At 39.8% G+C, this 16,926-nt stretch overlaps 1 protein-coding gene across 1 annotated transcript; it reads left to right on the forward strand.

Moving 5' to 3' along the window:
* The first annotated feature begins 402 nt into the window (after window positions 1-402).
* drd4a (dopamine receptor D4a) lies at window positions 403-16,126 on the forward strand. The gene is made up of 4 exons (XM_020636525.3): window positions 403-1,777; window positions 7,707-7,819; window positions 12,212-12,783; window positions 14,817-16,126. Exons 1-4 carry the CDS (start codon window positions 1,526-1,528, stop codon window positions 15,032-15,034), a joined length of 1,155 nt encoding a protein of 384 aa, XP_020492181.2. The 5' UTR covers window positions 403-1,525; the 3' UTR covers window positions 15,035-16,126.
* Window positions 16,127-16,926: the final 800 nt, after the last annotated feature.

Raw genomic sequence — 16,926 nt, forward strand, 5'->3', positions numbered from 1 at the left:
TGGATTCAACTTTTGAAGTTTAACTTTGGATTTCAAGTTAAAAGAAATTGAAAGACCATTTTGTTAAATAGTTTCACAGGAACTGAATTGTGATCAAAAGTTTTGTGAACTTAAAGATTGAAGTCCAACTGACTTGATGTCAAGTTTAATTGACTAGAAAATTGTATTTATTTGGAATAATCACAAATTTATCTCAACCTATCTTTTTAAGTTCAGTTAACTTAAAATTTGAAGGCAGCCCGGACACTAACTTTTTAAAGTTATAACAACTATTTTTTTTTTACAGTGTAGCTTTAAATGTAAATGAGCTGTGTCTGACCACGCCCCCTCTCTGGAAGGGCTTGACCTTTCTTGCTCCATGCCCTATTGTTGCAGTGAGAAGGCAGACTCAGAGGGCAGACAAACACCTAGCTGTGGTGGGAGTGTCACCCACTTGGGGGAGGGGTTACTGCCCTTTGTGATGTCATGAAGGGAAACTCTCCAAACGGCCTGTTTGAGCACAAATTTTCTGAAAAGTGGAGCAGGCAAAAGACAGAGAGGATGGACTTTACTCATAATAAGGAGGTTTGTAGACATGGTAAAGTTTATTTTGTATAACATGTGACCTTTAAGATGGATACCTAAAATACATCTTTAGGTGAAATAATGGAAAATTCAAAGGAAAATATCTGATGATTCTTGATAGTGATTTCATAAAACTCTTCTATCAAATTTTACATGTTGTTTTTCTTCTCTGTGACATTTACCGTCCTTTTTAAATTCAATTACCTCTTAAATAAAACTGTTGATATTTTTTGCAGTGGTCGCTCCTCTCTCTCTCTTTCTCTCTCTCTCTCTCCCTCCCTCTCTCTGACACACATACACAAAAACACACATACATATACACGCGCGGACAGACAGGCAGATAGGTGGACAGACTGTCTCCTGCTAGAGCTCAAGGACTGAAGGACACGCTACCTAAAGCGCAGCTGATAAGCGGCTTTAATCGGCTAATTTTGCCCCGGTGGCCTTTAGCAGGCTACAGGTAAACACACCGGAGCTGAAACCACCCGCAGTCCGACACACTCACCGTGGTCTGACCCCAGAGACGCTCCGGATGGTCGGCAACTCAACAAACTGAGCTCTTTATTATTTATTTTTTTTAAACCGAGGAGCCATGGAGCTCCTCAACTTTCTAACGGGTTGAAGATTTGAACGCGCTCTTGATCCTCCCCATGTTCATGGCTTTAAGTGTTCTTTCTCCAGAGCAAAGCCGAAACTTTCCCTGCATCTTTTTAATAATCATGAGTTAGCGTTAAAATTTGTGAAGAAGGCCAAATTTCACCTGGTTCCATCTTGTTTTACGCGCTGTTTCTTTGCGTAAAGTGCGCACCGGAGCGCCCTGGAGCTCAACTGTAGAGTTTGAGTCAAGTAGCCAAGATGATATCACAGTGCGGGGAACAGGGTCTGGCCCGGCCTTCATGAGACCCCGCTGGCCGCGCTGCTGTGGCTCGGACCGGGACGGAGCGGAGGAGCCGCGGCGGAGATGGCGTCCAACCTGAGCGCGGCGGCGGCGGCAGCGTCAGCACCGGAGGCGGTGGCGAGGGAACACAACCTGCCGGCGCTGGTGTTCGGGGTGCTGCTGATCGTGGTGATCATCTGCGGGAACATGCTGGTGTGTCTTAGCGTGTTCTCCGAGAAGGCTCTAAAGACCACCACCAACTACTTCATCGTCAGCCTGGCCGTGGCGGATCTGATGCTCGCGGTGCTCGTGCTGCCGCTCTTCGTCTACTCCGAGGTGAGATCAACCTGAGCACAATCCGAGAAGATGTTACAAATTAGTTAGACAATATAGGTGATTATTTTTTCCTTCACACGTTCAGCTTACAGCAGCATCCACAGCCTCAGAGAACCCCAAACTGTAGAAGGGTCCCCATAAAAACCTTCATAAGCTTTGGCGTCCAGATGCAGATCTCTGCAGGTTTGATGATCATAACTTTCCCTTTCAGATCTATTTGTGGAAACTTTCTCCACCTGGAACTGTTAAAAGTGTGACAAAGCCCCTCAAAGAAACGTCAATTCACCAACAGCAAACTCAAATCCTACTTCAGTTGGTAACCAGAGATCCCTTCATTTATTAATTTCAGAAGGCAACGTCAAAGCCCTTTAAAACTTTAAATTAAAGCCCTGAAGATGTGCTTGACTTTTCCTCAATTGACACGTGGCATATTTCTAATTACTAAGCTTTATTATGGATTGACTCATGAGTCCTAACTCCCTCACATCACTTTGATTTCAGCCCTTAGTCGTTTCCTTAAGAAGTTGGGTGACATTCCCCTATATCCAGGATATATGCATTTAGTATACTGCTGATTTTTCAGTCTCATAGGGTATACCCACTTCTAAATAATAACTGATTGGGGCGCTGGTGGCGCAGTGTGGCTCTTTTCCCGCATGTCATTCCCCACTCTCTCTCTCTCCCTGATTTCTGACTCTATCCACTGTCCTATCTCTCCAATAAAGGCACAAAAAGCTCAAAAATAAATCTTTAAAAAAAAATGATAATAATAATAATAAAAACTGATTACTTGAATTGCAAAACCAATGCATTATGTAACTTGTTGAATTAAGAAAAGAATCAGAGTTAGTTCACTACAGTGCATGAGGATACATTAAAATACATGACATAAATGACAACACAAATGCTATAAGCCAGTTTAAATTACAGAACATTTAAAAGTGGGTACAGCTCTGGTTTGCTTTCAGCATTTCACCTTTTTCGTAAAAGATTTTAAGTCTAAAATACATTTTATTTCAGGTGGTAATGTGTTGATTTGATTGCTTTGTAACTCATCCCCTCCAATACCATGCACGTATATGTCACTATGTGAGTTGTCTCAAGCCTTTAGTCTGTTGACCAGTTACAAAATCTGCTCCTCTTCTGTGGCTAATGCTAATTTCATGACAATCCCTACTGTAAAAATTGAGTGTTGATGTGCAAATACAAAACATCAACTTTTAAGGTGAATTAAATATGCAGTCTTACATGTCACTGTTTGCAGAGGCTGTTTATCCTCTGCTGGAGCGGCCCCTTAAAAGCTTCATTTGGGGAAAATTTTGAGTGTACCCACTTCTTCAGGCACCTCTACACCACTGCCTGTAACATGTTATTCAGCTTGTGTAATCTGCATCAACATCCAGCTCCAATCCATCACTGATTCATCACTTAACAGATTCAGATACATGCAGAGTGTTTAACCGTATAGTTGTAAGGTTTACAGCGTTTTTAAATGATAATACAACTAAAGTCAAGAAAAGTGGTACAGTGGTGCAGTGGTTAGTACGCAGCGGGCATCCCAGGTTTGAATCCCACCTGTGGCTCCTTTCCCGCATGTCATTCCCCACTCTCTCTTTCTCCCTGATTTCCAACTCTATCCACTGTCCTATCTCTCCATTAAAGGCACAACAAGCCCAAAAATAAATCTTAAAAAAAAAAAATGTTACCCCTGTGATTGACTGGCGAACAGTCCAGGGTGTAACCCCGAATGGGAAAAAGCGGTATAAAGTAAGAGTTTGAAACACCTGAAACCATGCAGGTAAACCATGAAACCTCCTTAAAATATCATAATTGATGCATTATTCAGTTAGTATTCCATTATTTTAGGGTTGTTGGTACTTATGGAGGTTTTCATGGATTTTGAGGTGAACTGATTAAATTCAGGAGCCTTTCTTGTCGATATTTGATGCTCAGATCTTGTGACATTTTGACCTCACAGTTTAGATCTTTATCGTCCTGCAGGAGGGGAAAAATAACGTAAACTTAATGAACACATAAAGATACTTCAAGTGATGAAAAAAGTGTAACAAATAAGAGCAGAAATGAGAGGAAGAGCTGACATAAGAAGAGAGAAAGTCTGCCTTGACTCTTTGCTAAAACATGAACCTGATTCATGTAATTTTCTGAAACCTTAATTTTTCATGATCATCATCAAAGAGAGGACAGTCTGCATGAAATGCAATACATCAGTCCATGAACGTCAGTAAAGAAAGTGCAGGCCCCCCCCCCCGCAAAAATTGTTGGGCCCCTTAAAGGCCCAGTCAGTGGGCCCTCCCAGGTTATGATTTAAATCAACACATGCACATTCGATCAGTATTGTCAGTGTGTATAGGTATCCTAACATTGTGCAGGTCCTTGAATGGATATACTGATTGTGACATAACTGGAATATCAGATAAGTTCACATGGCTGCTTAGGTCGCTCGGTGACGTTAAGAAAAATAATTTTGAAACAGGGTAAATTTTATGGCATTTTAAGGCGTGAGACATACAAGTTCTCCTTCAGCAATTAAGCTAGCAATACAAAATATTTTGAAATATGGATAAATTAAACAACAGAGACTTTCTCAGAGAAACATGTGGAGTGTAACATGTCACTCGTCTTTTTACTGCAGTGAGGTCACGAGACACGACCCGCAGAGACGCTCACAACAAGAAGAGGAGTCATTTTAAAGACACACAAAAAGAGTTACATCCGTGTGTGAGGATTTCCTCGTTTTGTTTCAGCCAGGATTATTAACAATATTAACCAATCAGAGTGTAGATTTAAACTAACTACAGAATTGGACCAGTGATTTCCAAAGTGAGGCATGGGGGGGGGGGGGTCCTGATGTGATGACAAGGGGGGGGTCCTAATGTGATGGGGGGGGGTGTGCAGCAAGGCCAAATAAAAACATTGAACACTGTTTTGCACTGACAGGAAAGCATAGCATATGTTGTGAGAGGACTTTCAAAATGAATCGACAACACACAACTCAGAACTACTGAAACAAAGACAAGAAAATGTGACGAGTCAAATCTTGCCCTTGGCTTCTCCTGTACATGAGACATCTGTGTGCAGGAGGGTTTTCTTTGTGCAGCTCCCTTAAACAACACAAAATACAGAACAAAGCCTGACATTGAAAATTAACTAAGCGTGTCAGTCTCACGGCTGCACTCAGGACTTGAGGAGATCTGGAGCAGAAAACAAGCCCACACTGGTCTTTTAAAGGAAGAATGGGACTCTCTGATCCAGTAGATGTCGCCCTTGAGCACCAGCATAAAACCAAAACAAACTGCTATTCTTAAGCCTCCGCTCTAATCCAGCGATACACCTCCAACCCCTCTCTACTCGCGTTCACACGAAGGAGTTATAAATTAGAATGCACCATAATTAAACACCATTAAGCACAAGCATCGGACAAAATTGTAGCTGCAGTTGCCCACGACCTGCATTGTTATGTTAGCATGCTAATGTTAGCGCTCTTTAGTTAGCTTGTAGCTACACATTGAAAATAAATTAACACAGAATGACCGAGATCTAAAAACTCTTGTCACTTTTAATTGCTTCCTCTGTTAAAGCCGCTCGTCAGTTTTTTCTCTTTATTTGTTGTCTCACACTCAGAAGTTTCTATTCTGAACTTTTTGCAGACTATGTTAGAGCTCAATCCTAAAACTGTAGGAATGTGTGATCAAAGAGCGTGACTAACGGTGTGTTTAGTATCGCTATATAGTATATCGCTAAATGTTGATGTCCCGATACGGTGAAGGATGGGGGGTGAAAATATTTTCATCTGCCAAAGGAGCCCTGGCAGAAAAAGCAGAAGGTTTAAGTAAAGTCAGAAAGTTTAAACATTCTGTTTGTCAGAATAAAGTTATGTTTTTATTACAGATTCATTTCACCTTTGGGAACTTTTACTTCACTAAAGAGATCAGTTTGTAGTTTGTCACTTCACTACATGTAGGGAAAGGCCTTTAAATGAAATTATAATATTAAATAATAATAATACATAAGATAACTTTAAACATGGCATTTTGTACATTAAGAAATTAAGATGTATTATTATTATTATTATAGAGAAGATACATAGCATAAAGCACTTATCAAATCCCAACCGTAAAGTACACAATACAATCAAATAATAATAAAATCCTATGAAAAGCATGAAAATAAAACAATCAAACAGTACTAAGGTGAAGAACACATTGAGGTGTTAATAATTATCATAATCTTATTGATGCATTTAATTTCAACGTTCTGTAACAAAATTTATGGTTAATATGTTTATATTTTGTTGCATTTTAGCCCTAAAAATGTTTTTTACTTTTAGATATTTTTATTCACACTATTTGTTTTTGACTAAAATACTTATATTTTTGTATTTATAGTTTTTAAATGTATGTTTTGTATGGATTCTTTTCAACAATTTTAACAATTCACTTTTTTACTCCCCCCTCTTTTAACCTGTTTTAACTTGAATTTAACAGGAAACAGGAAAACAGAATTTCATCCATACCTCAGGAGTAAAATAATGTGTGTTGGTACGGTGTATTTCCTGAAACAGTCAGTCTTTGTGTCCCATATACAGTCTGTCCTTTACTTCCCATGAGGGGCCCCTCATCAACAATGGACCGGAGGAAAACAATAAGAAGGGGTCAAAGTTTGTCCGTTTGTGTCACGTGTCTTTGTGTCAGTTTCTTTATTCATCACAGCTTTTACCCTCACGCCTCCGTTTTGTTATCATAACTGTTTTTCTTTTTATCACAACAATGAATACAAACACGTCATTCAGGCTGGTCGATCTGATCCGGACAAACTGTCACAAATATTCAAGAAAAAAAACAACAACAAAAAGAGACGCCCCCCCCCCCCCCTTTAGGAACAAAGCATTGTGTTGACATTGTTTTGGGTTATGTGTCCTGGTTCGCTGCAAATCAGTCAAATTATTTATTTTAAATTCCTACTACACCTATCGTTTTTTAAAGTTTAGTAAGTGCTTTACAATAAAGGCAAAATAAGGATACATTTAAGGCAATATGACAAAAATAAATCTGAACCAAAATTCGGGAAAAAAACAATATAAAGTAAAGGTTAAACTGGCACACACTCCTCAGCGACAGCACAGACCTTACTCTGTTTGACTCCACACCGCGCCCATGTCTTGTGTCTTGTTGATTGTTTTGTTAAGTGTCCTTGAAGCAGTGAGGAGCAGAGGGTTCACCTTGGGGAAAGTCTGATCCCTGCTGTTATAGCTGTCCTGAACAAAAGGCCTCGCTGAACATGAACTTTTGATTGCTGTTTGGCATTGTTTGTTTTATACCCTGTTTTTTGTGTATGTAGTCAAAGGGTCAAAGGTCGAAGGTATCTTTATTGTTCCCACAGGGAAATTTGTTTGCAGACGGAAACATACAATACATTAACAACACTAAGAAATAATCCATGAAAGATATGGTGCATAAATACATAAAACATGAAACAAGAAAGCCCAGCAAAGATGCTCCGGCATCCAAATAAAAGTGCAGTTTGCAATGAGCAAGAACTTAAAATTCGGGGTGCTGGTGGTGCAGTGATTAGAACGCGCGACCCATGTATGGAGGCTGTAGTCCTCGAAGCAGGAGCCCAGGTTCCAATCCGACCTGTGGCTCCTTTCCCGCATGTCATTCCCTGATTTCCGACCCTATCCTCTGTCCTATCTCTCCAATAAAGGCACAAAATGCCCAAAAATAAATCTTAAAAAAAAAAAAAGAAATTAAAATGAATCTGCTATTTAACAAACAACTAGCAGCAGGTACAAATGAGACCAGGAAATGTCATGGATTTAATGTGATGAATAATGTATGGCCTGTATGTCTGTAAAGTTTTGTGTGTTGTGCAAAAGTAAACATACCCAACATGTTTCTGTGTGTTTCAGTTCGAGGGTGGCGCTTGGACCCTCAGCACCACGGTCTGTGACGGTCTGATGACGATGGACGTGATGCTGTGCACCGCCTCCATCTTCAACCTCTGCGCCATCAGCATCGACAGGTCAGTGCTCACCTGCAAACATCTGTCTATCATTACGATTCCTTTCTTTCCTTTTTTACTATTTTTTGTTTTGTTTTTTTATTTCTGTGTTTCTTTAAAGTGCTTTAAAGGAGCAATATGTAACTCTGACACCTAGAGTTCAAAATGGGTACTGCAGTTCAATTTCGAAACAATGGAGAGAGCTGTCTCCCCCCGCCCCTTCCTCCCCAGAGACGATGTGCAGGCAGGTTGCCATGTGGTGGACACTGAAGCTTCAGTGTTTAGCCAGCTCTGCATCGGTCTGTAAACCTTTCTGCGTTCTAACCTCTCTCCATTTTTCAAAAGCATCTCCAATACTGATCCTAGTTTGAGCACGTTTCTGCTCGTTGAGCTTATTAGAAACATGCAGAAGTTTTTTTGGTCGGGTACAATCACTTCTATCTGAACCAGTTCTCTTGCCCGCTTCCATCACTGCAACACCTGTTGGTTTGACCTGATAACTGCTCTCATATCTGGCAAACCGAGGGGCGTCCAAAACAGCCGTGTGGGGGTGCCTTAAAACCGTCTACCTTCTCTGGTCCAAACAAATCCAGAGCATTCAGGACCAGAATCTAAAGTTAGAAGGAGGACATACTGGCTGCTGCATTGTTGTCTGAGAAACCAGCACTTCAACATAGCATGTTTCCTTAATGTCTGATCATATAGTAAGGTCACGTTATCATTTCATTTAGTAGATATCTTACAGATTGGTTAACAACAAGACATAAAACAATACAGTCCAATAAAATATGCAACAATATGATACAGTAAGATATGACAAAATACCAAACAGTACAGTTTCTCCAGCTGCAGTGATCCAGATCCAGCTCTCCTGCAAACTCCTGCAGAGATATCAGAGGAAACTCTGTAGACTTGATTAAAAGGATGAGGCCAAAGTTCAGGTATAACTCAGACACCCAGCGTCATAACCAGAGATTGAATCACCCTCAGGTCAGGGTCACCCAGAAACAACCAGCTTATTAATCAAACGTGAGCCCTGAGGACCACTTGCTGAGACTCTCAGGTCTCCATCTGAAGGTGGTCAGGGTCAGACTGTCACAAAACAGATCACTCTGAAAAAACACCACATTAACTTTGTCTGTTTCCTGTAAAAGCTACACAAAAAGAAAAATTAAGCAAATCTTAGAGCCCCAAAAGAGGGATGAGTCTGGGGTGATGAACTGCCAGCACTCGCTCTTTGCTTGTGCGTTTTTACTAAATTAGATTATCCAAACTCTCAGATGATGTTGAAGGATGAAAATCTGAGCTAAAAAACCTAAATCTGATGTCCCAACTCTAGGAAAATATGATTACATCAAAGACTGATGGAGGTAGTGAGGCTAACGTGGACTGATGGTGATGATCTGAAGCTTTTTGAGGCAGCAGTTAGAGGTTTAGCTGGACGACAGAGTCTGAATTATTCAACAGACCGGACAGGGAACAGATCCTGAAGGTCTGCAGAGAGTCCACCTGCTGGTGAAAGAGGGAATCTTCTGGTCTCTGGGCAGGTCTAATGATTGATGATGAACGAACTGAAAGATGACCAGCTTCCTGAAAAGGAGCAGGGTTTGACCAGGACCCCTTCTCAAGCTCCATTTTCTGAGTCCCCATAAATATCTATAAAACACTAATATGCCCCGGTTTTGAACAGTCCCTGTCACGGTTTTAACCAAACACAACAATACACCATGCTAGCATCACTGATTTGTCTGTAGCATAAATGTCAATCAATGTTGTTGCCGAGGAACATCACCAATCCACTACGAGTCAAAGTTAAACACTGATTCGTCTGTACACGTCAATCAATCTCAAGGTTGCAGCTGTTGCTTATAGCTTAGCTTATCATACTAACAGGACCTGCTGCGTAGCGACAGGAAGGCTAGCTATCGTGCCGAAAAGGAAGTCATCGTTCTCCAAACAGCTTCAGGAGAGTTACAGCTTCCTATGAAAAGTACCAGGCAATGAACATTTTCAGTAACGCTGCAGCTCACATTGTAGTGTCTATCAAATGCAATCAGTCATTAAAAATCTCTCTCTTCATTAAACTAATCAAATCAAGCATTCGTAGTCGTCTTTTTAACAGTTTGGTGTTGTTTTCCATGTTCATATTGTAAAAAAGATATTATCGTCTAACAATCTGTTAAAATTAAGGATTCGATAAAGAGCTGTCACAGCAGATATTCTGACCCGCCAATCAAAAGTGAAACTAATAACATGATTAACTTCTTATTTTGCAATAATTGCTGTAAGGAGATATCATAAACAGGATTAGTTCCACTTGTGATTCTCTGGAGCTGTGAAAGGTCAAAGTGTCTCCAGTAGAAAAAATAAAAAGTCTGTGAGTGTGATTCATTTGGGAATGCTGAAGAAGAAGAAAAAAACAGTGCTCTGATTCTGTCAAGATTTAGGTTAGGAAGATTTATATAAGACAGAAAAAACAAGCGTCTGCTCAACCTCGGCGGATTGAAATTATTAGCATGATTAGTGCGTGTGGTTATTTTGAAGTTATTCGTGACTATCCATCTTCTTCACAGGATGAACTCCATTGACGTGATTTAAAAAAAAAAAAACAAAGCTTGTTCTTCCCAATTATTCATGTTCAGGTTGATCTTTAAACTCAAATAGCTGTGAACATTGTTCTGTGCAGTTCACATTGGAGGAGTTTTCAATTGGATAGAACATGTTATTTCACTCAGTGGAGGCCGTCATTAAACAAATCATCTTTTTTTTTTTAATAAATAATGAAGAAACAACCTACCTATCCAGAGAGAAACCTGCAATCAATCCTCAGAGGTCTGAAAGAACAAAATTCAGCTTGATATTCATCAAGGTCCTCGGGTCAAAGCCACACTGTTTTTAAGTCAGGAAATGCTGAAACATCAAGTCATGTTTTTATCACAAGTCTGTATTGATTGTTGTAACTCCCCTCTAACTCGAGCGTCACAAAAGTCACAAAATGACTCACATGACCCTACTGTATTAGACACAGCACAGGCATCCTTGATCTTTTCAAACCAATTATAAAGTTTTTTTTTCATATTGTAATGTTAGTGTTTTTAGCATTAATCTTGTTCTTATTTTTATGTATGCGTCATTTTTGAGAAGAACAACATTTCGCTCCCATGCTTACATTTTTTATCATGGTGAGAATAAGCAGAATCTTGAATCTATCGCCCGATACATCAAAGATTTACTTTATTTTGTTTGTTACAGATCACAAAAGTTCTTCACCACTTTTCTTTTCACACCGTTCTCAAATGTACCAAAAAAGCACAGACTGGACGATTTTCTGCTCTGTATTTTTTATTAAGTACCCTAAGTAAGACAATGCGACTTTAGTAGCAGATTTTTAAACCAAAGTAAATGCTCCCTTCAGACAGGATAGGAATAGTGTTATAGATAATGGATAGATGGTTGTTGCAATTTGAATATTCAGAATGTTCAATGCTAAGCCTTAAAAATAAATTAAAGATTAAAGGAATTTAAATCTGTCTTTTAATTAGGAGTAATGTTATAGTCTAAGTCTGAGTATTTATATCTTAAAGCATGTTTTTTTGTCATTAGTGACATTATTTGTTGATAGTTAATTTTGTTTGTCTGTCAAAATGTCTTGTACTGCTTTCACTTTTTGCTTTAAAGCTTTCCATCTGTATGGTATTGAATATGTGAGCCACTTCAGGCCTCATGAACGTATGAAAGCTGTTGTATAAAGTTGAGAAACTCTCAGCTTTTCTTGCCCTGAGTTTCACCTCTCAGGCTTCACACATGCTGCTCAGTCTTATTAAGTAATACCTACTGACATTTCTCAGTGCTTATTACAAATATATGGCAAACTTTTTGGTGAATATTTTCTTGAAATTCCTGATAGAAAATTCCAAATTTCAGGTAAAAGTTAAAAAAGCAACAACAATGGAAACCTTCCTAAAGTTTCTGCAATTTTTCTTTAAGTTTTCTAAAATCCATGATTATTCCAGACAAACCTACACAACATTTCTCTGTGCTGAACAGAAGTCCATGGGGAACTTTTTGTTTAACTATTTTTGTTCAAAATCCTGAGGAAAATTTCAGTATGTTTCTGAAAAGGCAACAATTTCTACCCTCCCGAAGTATTCCAAAAAAATCCTTATTAATAATCCCAAAAGTAAAAAAAAAAAAAGAAAATCTAAAAAATTCCTATAAAACCCTGAAATTTTCAACAAATTTTACACAAATAAGCCCAAATGTTTTCTGACATTCATGCAAATTCCCAACTGAACTTCCCGGAATAAATGTTGGATAGTTCTCGTGGGAAAGGAATAAGGACATAACTATACTTAAAAACATAAATGTTATATATTGTATTTATAGATCTGATTCCAAAATTTGTTGTTTCAGGTTCATCGCCGTGTTGATCCCTCTGAACTACAACAGGAAGCATGTGGACCTGCGTCAGACGGTGCTTTTATCAGCCACCTGGATCCTGGCTCTGGCGGTGGCATCGCCCGTCTTGTTCGGCATCAACAACGTGCCGGGTCGCGACCCCACGGAATGTAAACTAGAGAATGATGACTACGTCCTGTACTCGTCCGTGTGCTCCTTCTTTATCCCCTGTCCCATCATGCTGTTCCTGTACTGCGGCATGTTTCGTGGCCTGCGGCGCTGGGAGGAGGCGCGCAAAGCCAAACTGAGGAACAGCATCCAAGCCTGCCGCAAACTGCAGGAGGCTGCTGCTTCGCTGCCACCGCTGGCCTCACTGCCACCGCCTCTCCCGCCCATTATAGAGCGAGAATTTACGGATACACCGGACGATCAAGATCGGCCCTTCAACCCCTCGGTGTACATTGACGGCCCTGTGCGGACAGTTAGCTTAGCAGAGATAAAGTTCAACCCTGAACCACGCAGGAGAAAGACGGCTAAGATCAACAGCCGAGAGAGGAAGGCCATGAAGGTGCTTCCCGTGGTCGTGGGTGAGTTCACTTTTCCTTTTTTAAAGGCTTCTAATGCCACTTTCAGAGCAGATTTTTAGATCAAAACAAATGCTCTCTTCAGACATTTCCTTCATTGTATTGTAGCGTATAGCGTGGCATCTCATGGCCTGGCCTTGTATAGCATGGCATGGTCCTTACGATGGAGACCCTGATTGGGCAGTTATAGCTCTCAAGACTACTTGTAATCTTTCAACCCACAGAAAGAAGTCTGGTAATTTGACAGTAATATGTTTACTGTGGTGCAAAAAGAAAAAAAGAGACAAAACACAATAGAGAAAAAGTGAGTAATTTTGAAAAATCAAAAGGCTGCAGGCTAATGAAGCTCAATAATGATCAATATAATGATCTTCACTACAAAGGACCTGGGCCTTGATGAAGGCCAAAAGCCAAAATGTCTCACAATAAAATTGCTTTCATTACAAGGGCAGCTGAAGTTTGACCCTGTATTTCGCTTGACCTGCAAAAGGAAACAGGACTAAAGAACCGTTAGCTAACAGCCACATTTGGTCACGCCTGGAAGACTATTTCACAAACATTTAAATTAAGTTATTGGAAGAAGAAAAAAAACACATTATTGATAATGTATCTGGTATTTGGATGCCTGACCTCTACCTCTGATGTCTGTTCAGAGCCACTTTAACATAAGGTTGAACTATTATTAGCAACCAGTGTTGGTTCTAATGCGCAGAAGTGCTTCCCTTTAGCACACAGTAGCTAATCCTGCAGCTCCTTAATCTGAAATCCAATTATTACGCAAAGCTGGTGAGACACAATTTTCAGTGTGCCGGTAGTTCTCAATAATCTGCAACTGCTCATCTGATGGCTCATGAGGCAAACTCAGTGTTTGGCATGGAAGCATTTAGAAAATTACTGATGTCTGAAAAAAAAAGACAAAAATTAGCCTGAAAGGTTAATAGTTTGTATACATTTAAATCCAGATCTGTACTGATCATCCTACAAGTTTTAACCAAGGAAGTTCAAACATATCTGTGGTAACGATGGCTGAGTCTGAGGACAGCTGGTCGTCCATGCCTTGACATTTAATCTGAACAATCAGAAAGGAGTATTCAACTAAACTATAAACAAAATAATGCAACTTTCAGCCCAACCAGAGAGCAACATCTCAGGATTTCCTTCCTGTCAAGGAACAGATTATGTCATGATGTAGGGTGAACAGTAAATGTCATGGATTAACAGCTACCCCATATGAAGAGTTCCAATTAGGTCACTAGCTAATCCATCAACATGATACTGAACCCGAAAGTGCTCCAAAAAAGTCTGTGCCATCACAGGATAAGTGTCTGTAAGGGAAAGCAAGTGGTGAGTTGGCTGTGTTCAACCAAATCTCTTAATTTTTCTAAGGCAATTAAATAAGCAACTAAACTCACCACACTATCTCCAACAACACACATCCTCCCAACTGAGCGGTCTATTTATGCAGCAAGCTTTCTGGTGTCTCCCTGTCATTGCTTTGCTGTCATGTAACAGTGCTGCACTTAAATACCCCAACCACCCTAGCATCAACCTGCAGGCTCTGGGGTTAAAGACATTGTGTCATCACTCCTCAATTACTGCATTTAAAATAAATCTGCGAGGAGTGATGATCCACATTCAAACTTTGTTCTGCTGCTGAAATAAATATTTGAAACAATGCTAACCTGAGTTGTCTGACTGACCTAGCATTAAGTATATTCCCTTGTTATCAGCTTACCCAGGATGGATGTTGATGCAAGATGTGAACAGGGCCATTGAGACAAAAGCTGTTAAGCTATAAACATAGTTATTTCTGCTGTAAATTTTAGCATTTTGATACGGGGCTTAACAGACACTAACTGTTTTTGGATAAAGCCTCAAGTGGCCACTCAGTAACTGCAGTTTTAGGACTTTCCACATTGGTTTTATTTCCCACCCCTACAGGGTTGGCTGGATGAAGCCAAATAAACCTGAAATACCTGACTAACAAAAAAGACAAACTCACTTAATCTATGATTCCTCTATCTCTCCTCCTGCAGGTGCCTTCCTGTTCTGCTGGACTCCTTTCTTTGTCCTCCATACATTGCGAGCTCGCTGTCAGGACTGCAACGTCCCACCGGCCATGATGAGCGTGGTGACGTGGCTCGGCTATGTCAACAGCGCCATCAACCCTATTATCTACACCGTCTTTAACACTGAGTTCAGAAACTTTTTCAAGAAATTCCTTCAAGGCTGCTGCTCCAAAAGCGCCCGATAAGGACGCTACTGCTGCACAAATTTTTACAGCTGCAAGAGACACTGCTGACTGTTGATTTAGTGTCTATAGTCTTTGTTCATCGCTCATGTGTCATTCCTTTGTGAGGATTTTATTTTTCTACATTTGATGACTGCAAAGTTTGTTTTAGCTTGATATTTGCAGTGAAAAAGCTGCAGTCTGAGGAACAAAGCATTCAGAGGATCAGTAAAATATCTACATTACACAACTGACAAGGAAGGATTTTGTATGATGAGTTTCTTCCTTCTCCGAATAAAGTTTTTATGATAAATAATTAGCTTTTTAAGGAGTGTGTGTTTGTGGACTTCTGGCAATTTTGCTACAGCTTACTTTTTGTTGGTGACCCCAGACTAAACACAGAAGACATTACAATAAACAAGCAAGACACTGGAAGTAACTAACTAAAATACTCAAAGACCTAAAGTCACGTCAGCTACAGATGGTCTTAGACTCAACAAAATACTATCAAGGGATGAAATTACTAAGTAACTAGTTGTTCATATAACTACTAGAAACCAGACTAAAGCTCAAAACTGAACTACAACAAACTTGTTAGTATGATGCAGACTGACTCAAGAGTGTCCTCGGTGTCTCCACAAAGTCACCTGAAGGGACATCAAAGTTTTATGATCAGAGACAACAAACAGATGTGAAGCTTTAAAAGCTTGTCAGCAGATGTCAAACTGACTGACAGACTGACAGGCTGACTGACACACACACACACACACACACGCACACACGCACACTAGTGTCGCAATCCCTTCAGAGGATATGACACCTTTAACCAAGTCTTCCCTTGAAATTAAATTGATTTCAGTATGAGGACATTTTTTTTTCCCCTTTGGTACAAAAGGTCCCCACAGTTTGAATACGTTTCAGAATTATGTCCCCATAATGTATGTTTAACACGCACACACACACACACACACACACACACACACACACACACACACACACACACACACACACACACACACACACACACACACACACACACACACACACACACACACACACACACACACACACACACACACACACACACACACACACACACACACACACACAAAAAGAACCAAAAGAAAAGTTTTCATGATGCATATAATACATATTAGATTAATATTCATTTATTTCTTCAGCACATATAGGTGGTGCTGATGTCATTTGATCACTAGTTTTTCTTCCGATGTATTTATAATCTGAATATGAGAAATAACTTGATACAAAACGTCAAATAATTTAAGTGGATTAAAATAGAAATTGGTAACATGGAAATACACAAGAATAAATTAATTATTCACCTCGCTCCAGTAAGAGAACAATTCCTTGAAATCTCCAGAAGATTGAGGACAGAAGTTCATAACCATCTTTCTGTACAAAAAACTCAAGTTAATGAAACTCCAGAAGTCTGAATGACAAAAAGAAACAAATTCTTCTTTAAATTTTGCAAATCAATCTAACAAAATATGTATGAGACATGACTATTGTTTTGAGAAAGATGTGAAAAATATGCGAGCCTAACCTTTACAAGAAATAAGTTTCCTTTTCCTGTTACAGTTCAGATAAATTTAGGAAATATCTGGTCCTGGGGGGGTTCACTTCTCTGTCACCAAGCTGCAGCAGACACCTGGGGACCTCCGAGACTGAGACGCTGCAGAATCAAATGTCAACACGTCTGAGGTGACTCATGTAGAGCAGCTCTGACAGATCACTTTACCGCTGACTGACAGAAAGATTTTTAAAAAGTTAACTGTCAAACATGCAAAAACTGAACACAGAATACAAGCTTGACAGAAAAAAACACAATTCTCTCTGGTGGAACCTGTAGGAAATGAAGATGCTGAGTTTTCCCCCTGAGACTCTAGTTGGATAAA

Source organism: Labrus bergylta, chromosome 7 (genome assembly GCF_963930695.1).
Source record: "Labrus bergylta chromosome 7, fLabBer1.1, whole genome shotgun sequence".
In the NCBI taxonomy this organism is placed as follows: domain Eukaryota; kingdom Metazoa; phylum Chordata; class Actinopteri; order Labriformes; family Labridae; genus Labrus; species Labrus bergylta.